This window comes from Ictidomys tridecemlineatus, chromosome 4 (genome assembly GCF_052094955.1).
Source record: "Ictidomys tridecemlineatus isolate mIctTri1 chromosome 4, mIctTri1.hap1, whole genome shotgun sequence".
Lineage (NCBI taxonomy): Eukaryota > Metazoa > Chordata > Mammalia > Rodentia > Sciuridae > Ictidomys > Ictidomys tridecemlineatus.
In genome coordinates, this window is record NC_135480.1 from 66,348,103 (window position 1) to 66,355,730 (window position 7,628).

The following is a 7,628-nucleotide window of genomic DNA, read 5'->3' on the forward strand; positions in this document are numbered from 1 at the left end:
TATAAAAGCTGTGAGGTTCAACTGTGACAGGCACTAAAGATGCACAGATTAATGCTCAGCTCTCTCTCATAAGACTAAGTCATCTTTGTAATACTTTTACTATTATCTCTACAGGATCTATGCCCTGTTTCAATTATCAGGGAAGCATAACTGAAAAATGTTCTAAGTACCATCTTTCCAATAATCCCACTTAAAACAGATTGTTATTATTTTAAAGTAAGCCTAAATAGCCTGAACAAAAGAATACCTTGGCATCACAATTTCCAATAACTTCAATTTTTTCTGCCTTCAGTTCCACATTTTGCCTTTTGGAAGGGCTTTGTACCAGTTGCCCGAGGACTTCTACAGAACTCCCAAAAGTCAATTCTCTATAATAACAAAGAAATCAAGATATTATTATATATAACTTTTCTTTTAATAAAAATCTTGCTATTAAGTATAACTTTTGTCTTAATATAAATCTTGCTATTAGAACATTAATGATAGAGTACTTACCTTTAAATGAGTTAAAGAATCTTCAAAGTTTATGGATGCTCTGTGGTATACCTAAATCTTAAAAATGAATTCCATACATTTTTAAATGGGAATAAAGAAATTGAGGATTTACATATAGCTATTTAGAATTAAGAAGTTATATAATCATCTGTATCAAATATAAGTTGGTCAAAATGCTTTTTAACATATTGTAGATTACATGTAAGGTCTGATAAAATCCAAATCAGGTCTGTAGTTCTGTTGATAATTCCTTGGTTTTGAGAACATACTATAGCAACATGTTATCCTTGGGAAAGCCAGGTAAAAATTAAGTGAGACTATTTCTAAGACAATTAAAAGTACATGTACTTTTTCTACAATGTATTTTTTAAAATTAATCAATTTATTTACTTTAATTTACCCAGCTTGATGGTATTGAGCACACAGACTACCTTCAGGATAGTAAGTCTATGTTCTAGTGCAAGTTTATCCACAAATTTATTGTATTGTATTTTATCTTTTAAGGTCATTGTGAATGAAATGGTTTTTCCGATTTCTTTCTCAGCAAAATCACTGTTTCCTTTTAAAATGTATTCACATATAATTTGTATAACTAAGATTGTCCACCATTACATCAGGAGAGAAAACCTGATAAATCTTTCACCAAACCTAAAAGTGTTTTAAGATGCTCTGACTTCACATATGTACTAATTGATATGATGAATTTTCTCCTGGGGGCCACTGAGAATATCTCAAAGAGGTGGGTAGTCATCCTCCAGAATCTCTAAAATTTAGATACTATTAGACAGACATACCCATTTAATTGCCATACTGATAGATGTTATCAGAAAAATTACAAACTTTTCACATCAGAACAATTTTATTGTCTCAGACCCATGAGCCTATTCAATATGTGGAATTAATCCTAACCATGTTTGGAATACCAAAGCACTCTTATTTTAACAAATTAGTATAATATTCTATTCTTCATAACTTATACCCTAACATGCAAATGGTATTAGTTTTGTTGGGCACCATGACACATGCCTATAATCCAAGCTATTGGGGAAGCCGATGCAGGAAGAGTGCAAATTCAAAGCCAGCCAAGGTAACTTAGCTAGACCTCACCTCAAAATAAAAATAAATAAATAAAAAGGGTTTGGAATAAGCCAGGTGCAGTGGTACATGCCTATAATTCCAGTGATTCAGGAGGCTAAGGCAGGAGGATCACAAGTTCAAGGCCAGTCTCAGAAACTTAGTGAGACCCTCAGCAACTCACTGTCTCACAATAAAAAATAAAAAGGACTGAGGATGTAGCTCAGTGGTAGTGGGCCCCAGTACTAGGGGGAAAAAAATTGTGTTGGTTTTAACATCCGACAACAAAATCATATAAATTTCTTCAATTTATCCAACAAACAATAATTGGTAACCTTGTCAGCACTTGTGCCAGAAGCCAAGAACACAAAAACGAATGAAATACCATTCATAATTTCAAGGAGTTCTTAGTCAAAGAAGCAATCCAATAATAATTCAGTTGATTACCATCTGATACAATACATTTCAGGACAAAGCTGGGCACAGAATGCATGGGACCAAAGAGGAGAGTCACCTACCACAGTCAAGGGGTGATGATGATGGCTAAACTGGATTGGAAAGACAGGGAAGAAGAGGTTTATTAGGCAGAAGTGGCAACAAGACTAGAAGCCTGAATGTAAAAAGGAGCAGAACAGCTTAGAGGAGCTGCAAGAAGAGAAGGAAAACTGATGGAAAGTAGAGGCAGGGGATACAAGCATGTGAAGATGTTAGAGAAGGAGAAGCCTGAGCTAAGGATACTGACTCCAAGTACTTGGACTTTCTTCAAAACTATTTTTCACAGATGTGTTTAGGAAGATAGGTCAAAGGGGCAATGTGAATATTGGATTAGGGAAGCGGGGAACAGTAGAGAAGAAGAAAAAATCAAAGGACTCAAAATTTAACAACTTACTTATTGTCAAAGTTTGAATCAGCAACAACCTGAAGGCTTTCCAAAGAGGACCCATCATTTACATGTAGGAACAAGACTTCCTTCTGAGATCGGACTGATCGAACCCATCCCTAAAAAAGAGAAAAGATTTCTATATGTGAGCTTAAAATACTTAAAACATTCTATATTTTCTTTATACATACAAAGAAAGCTAAATGAAAGAAAAAAATCAATCTTGCCTTAACATTATCAGCTGTGTAAAATGAACTGCTTTCAGTTTACCAATATGCACAAATAATTTTAAATGGTTTTTCTTATAGGGAGATACAACCTTTGCCATTCTACCTTTTGTTCTGTTTTGTTAATGAAGCTCATCATTTTCAACTTTTGCCAAATATCATCAAGTTTCTGTATGTAATTTATATAACCAATCTCTTCAATATTGGCTTTTCTAATGACAATGACAAATAACAAGGTTTACATCTTGGTGCCTTTTTCCCTTTTATCAAATTCCCAGATTAGGTATTATAGACTAGAAATATCTTTACAGGATTTTTATTCTTTCACAAAGTACCAAACAAACAAACAAACAAAAAACTCCCCCAAATGTCTCCTTATGAACACATATTAAGTAATACACAAACATTCAAAGACAGTCTTAATTTAAATGACAGGTACATCAGAGTACGAGAGATGCTTTTAAGTAGGCCAGTAACACTAAAACAGCTCTCAGATATGCCCAAATTAAATTTAACTACTATAGGAGTTAGGAGGGAATAACTAGTTTTCTAGTAGACACCAAACAATTGTGAAATGTCCCACAAATGTAAAGTAAATGAATACAGGTTGACATTCATGCTTAGGAAAAGAGCTGATTCTAACCAGAAAAACTATTGACCATTCTCTGTTGTAACCATAACCTTACAGATGCTTTTATTAAAGCTCTCTATCACTTACTTGCATATCCATAATGCTTTAAGGGAAAGAAAACTGTTTACCTATTTTGAAGTGATTGCCAAGTACACAGCTGAAATTCTGCAAATGTTTTACTACCTCCATATAGTGTCTCATTCCATCACATAGTAGCTCTAAGGATTGTCATACCCATTTTACAAGCAAGAAAACTGAGACTCAGAGAAAGTAACCTGTTGAAGATTGCTGGTAAGGGTTAGACTTGAATCCAAGTCTATTTGATTAGAAAGCTCTTGATCTTTGTGAGGGCTCCATAGAATGAAGTAATTGTCACCGCCTCATGCACAAGGTACTTCACCTCGTCACACATTCCCAAAGGCACCTGTATTTTGGGCATGCTCAATCAACAGTACTTTCCAAAGCACTGCTCTCTTCTTTTTTACTCGTAAGATTCAACATTCATTAAGCACTTTTTAATGTGCAAAGTTCTTTATAAATATTATGCTATTTAATTATCGAAAGAAGTAAATGACATGGTTATATTTATCTTTTTTAAATTTATTTTTAGTTGTAGATGGACATAATGCCTTTATTTACTTATTTGTATGTCATGCTGAGGATTGAACCCAGTACCTCACTGTGCTGGGCAGGCACTCTACCACTGAGCTACAACCCCAGCCCCATAATTATCTTTTTTTGAAATGAAGAAACATTTAGAGAAGTTAAAGCACAAGTTCAGCTGGGATTCAAATACAAGTTATTACTTCAAGTTTATGTTCTTATCAATGAACTTTTCTGGAATGCTATTTCTACCCTATTCCCAGTTCCTCTGCTTGGGGGATACATCCTTGTACAATTTCCACTCCATCCTAGATTATTCTATCTGGGGAATACATCCTTCAGGACACAGTTCAAATGTCACTCCATATAAGAAGTCTTCCTTACTTACTCATAGGAGGAATTCTATCTCTGTTTTCTCATAGCTTCTTATGTTGATCATTAATAATAATCACACTGCTGAAGACTAGGTCTGTCCAGCAGAAACATAATGTGAGCTACATTAGTGACTTTCAAGTTTTTAGGGGCCACATTAAGAGTAAAAAAAAAAAAAAAAAAAAGATGAAGTTAATAATTTATTTTATTAACCAATTATGTCCAAAATACTATCAACATGAAATCAATATTTAAATATATTAAATATATTGAAGCCAAACATGGTGGCACATGTCTGTCTGTAATCCCTGCTACTCAAGAGGCTGATGCAGGAGGATTACAAGTTCAAGGCCAACCTGGGCAAATTAATTTGGTGTATCAGTGGTAGAGTGCCTGCATAGCATGGGTGAAGCCCTGAGTTGAATTCCCAGTACTGCAAACAAATAAACAAAAAACACAAGCCCCACAGATGTATATACATAGATAGACACACATGCACACATGTGTGTTTAGAGAGAGAAAAATAGAGATTTTGCAATCTTTTTTGTTCTTCAAATTATTATGTATTTTAAACTTACAACATATCTCAATTCAGGCTCATCACATTTCAAGTGCTCGAAGCCACAAGTGGTTGATACCTACCATATTAGATGGTAAACACTAAATTCTGTTCTTTCCATCTTTGATTTCTCTTTTGACCAGCACACAAAAGGTGTCATTTATACATTCTAAATTAACTGATAAATGCAATTTTTTGAATTGGATCATGGAAAGAATATGAAACCTAAATAAATGTATGGAGGAGCAGATCATAATAACAGCAAGGATATATGATGATATCAAAATAACTGTTATCAATGTGTTTTAGTAATCTAATGAGAAGCAGTCAACTATCTTGCTTAACCTGCTCTTTTAAGGAGTGAAGGAAATAATAGTGGCTAACATTTATTGACTGTGGGCTACTCTTTATAGTCCCAAAAGTAGGGACTATTATCTGTTTTCATAAAAAGAAACTTAAGTTTAAGCGCTTAACATGCTCATAATTAACAAGTTACTTAGTGGGAGAGATTGAAACTTACACACCTCCACCCCAGGGCTCTTTCAAACTGCTACATTCCACTCTTTCAACTAATTTATTAAACATAAATTACACGCAGGCCCAATTTTAGGCACTAAGGTGGCTAAAAGCTGAATCAAAGCCCCAATTTATTTACGAACATTTACTGCCAGTCACGACAAAGTTTCTCCCCTCAAGGGGCCAGGGCAAGGCAACCACTATATGCCTGCGGATATCATGAGATGTAAAAAGAGAAAGGGGCCCTGTTCGCTTACACTTTCCTGAATGAATAACAAGTTTACAGGTATCTTGAAAACCAAGTTCACAGTCACTAGAGCAGTTTTGCAAAGAGTAACGGCAGGTATCCGAGGAAATGGAGAAATAGGAACTCGCGCTATACCTATACTTTCTAACTTTTCTCTGCTGATCGTTCTGTCTGTCCCAACAACACAAAGTAACGCTAGGTGTGGATGTGACACATAAGTCCCTAAAGAAAGAAAGAAAAATCCCTTTCCCCACACCCACCTGAACTTTAACACGCTCCCCACTCGCGTTCTGGGACCCGAGAGCGTCCCGTACCCTCAGTCTGGCGAAAGGCCTATGCCTGGGGCAGGGAGCAGTGGAGCAGAAGCGCAGGGCTCGAAGCAGACTCCAGGCCCCGAGCATCTCGCGGCCGCCCCAGGTCACCGCGGGACCAGCCCTGGCCACAGCGGGTTCGGATCCTGCCGGCAAGGGCCCTCCTTCTCAGCTGTTCCCCTAAACACGGTCGCAGCCCTGTCCTCAGGCGCTGCAGCCCCCAGCTCTACCCAACGACTGTCTCTGTTCCCCACTTCCAGGCACACTCAGCAAGTGCCAAAACCAAACGGCGCGCCTGGGCGGACCACGCGACCCACTGCCGCGCGCTACTAGCAAAAGTACACCCCTCTGCTGCAATCTACGCTCCCACTGGCCCTACGTTACCACGTCAACGTCGCCTGTGTCATCACGCTAAGAAGGGCTAAAACGGAGCATGCGTACTTGTGTGCTCGACTAAGGAGGCGGGACGGAGGTGAGGGCGGGGTCAGGAGCCAAGATGGGGCGGGGCTAAGGCAGAACCTGGTGTATGCGTTTTCACAGACCGGGCAAGGGAGTGCAGCTGGGGTGAAGTCTCAGCGTCTCTTTCCTAAAGCTTTCAGGGAAAACTGAGAGCACTTGAAAGGCAGAGGGAAAACATCCAGAAGACTTAATTGATGAGAGTAGTGACCCGAGGGTGTCAGTCGTTCCTGAGTTTGAACTCAGAAGAAAATCAGACACTGTCCCTGATCAAATCACAGTTGGGTGCTATCAGACATCCAAATAGATAATTACGTAAAAGGGTGATCAGGTGCCTACAGAACCCAAGCTGGATATCAGAAATGGCTTTCTGAAGAAGGTAGTCCTATGAAAGGAAGTAACTAAGAGGAACTAAAGAGACCGTGAATACAGGAGTCTAGAGGAGACATGAGGGGGTAACTATGATGGAGAGAGAATGGAGAATTAACAAGCGTTGCCTGCCAGAATCTTGAGTCTCTTTTTTTTCCAACACAGTTACCTGCATCTGTTTCATCGGAAAACAATGACCCTTTAATATATTCTGCTATATTCTAAATTTATACCAAAAAAAAATAATTTTCCCCATAACTCAGTGAAGCTTATGAAAATGTTTCTATCTTGTTAAACAATAAAAGGTAGAAGTGAGAGCTAATTACTCAAAGTTGCCACTGTTATATCCATTTTACAGATAAGAGAATTTAGAGAAAGAATTAATGACCTGATCAGTGATACAAGATTTAAACTCAAAAGTCCTGACTCAATGCACTAAACTATCATGCTACACTTCATTTCAAGGTGGAAATTAAACAGTGATCCCTCCCATAAAAAGCTTATGGTCTAGAAAGGGAGACTGGCCAGAAAAAGATCACTGCAAAATAAACCAGTACATGTAGATGAATGCAATGAGTGGAAGTGGTAGTCTATAGAAGGAGGTAATAGAGCTGAATTTTTGAGAAGGATCAGAATTTTATCAGATGGATAGTAAGAAAATTTCCTGCCCAAAGATAAACTGGAAAAGCTGTTAAGAGATAGGGCTTGCCTAGCACATGTGAGGCACTGGGTTCAACTCTCTGCACCACATAAAAATAATAAATAAAACAAAGGTATTGTGTCCATCTACAACTAAAAAAATTTTTTTAAGTTGTCAAGGGAACAAATAGCTTAAAAGGATTGTACAGCAGGTTGTGATGGTACATGCCTGTAATCCCAGCAACCCAG

The 7,628-nt window shown here is 37.6% G+C and overlaps 1 protein-coding gene across 7 annotated transcripts in view; it reads right to left on the bottom strand.

The window, feature by feature from the left end:
• The window catches only part of Nars2 (asparaginyl-tRNA synthetase 2, mitochondrial), a 140,991-nt gene extending 134,655 nt beyond the window's left edge, over positions 1-6,336 (bottom strand). For 4 of the 7 annotated variants that reach the window (XM_021725133.3, XM_040284998.2, XM_040284999.2 and 1 more), the window contains exons 1-3: positions 5,865-6,334; positions 2,459-2,568; positions 248-368 (exon numbers count right to left, since the gene is read on the bottom strand). In XM_021725133.3, the coding sequence (XP_021580808.1) occupies positions 248-368; positions 2,459-2,568; positions 5,865-6,005 (372 nt within the window). In that variant the 5' untranslated portion in view covers positions 6,006-6,334. Of the gene's footprint in view, positions 1-247; positions 369-2,458; positions 2,569-5,864 lie in introns of all 7 variants that reach the window. The other 3 variants (XM_078046753.1, XM_005323249.5, XM_078046751.1) reach the window with 3 other exon arrangements.
• Between the last annotated feature and the right edge of the window lie 1,292 nt (positions 6,337-7,628).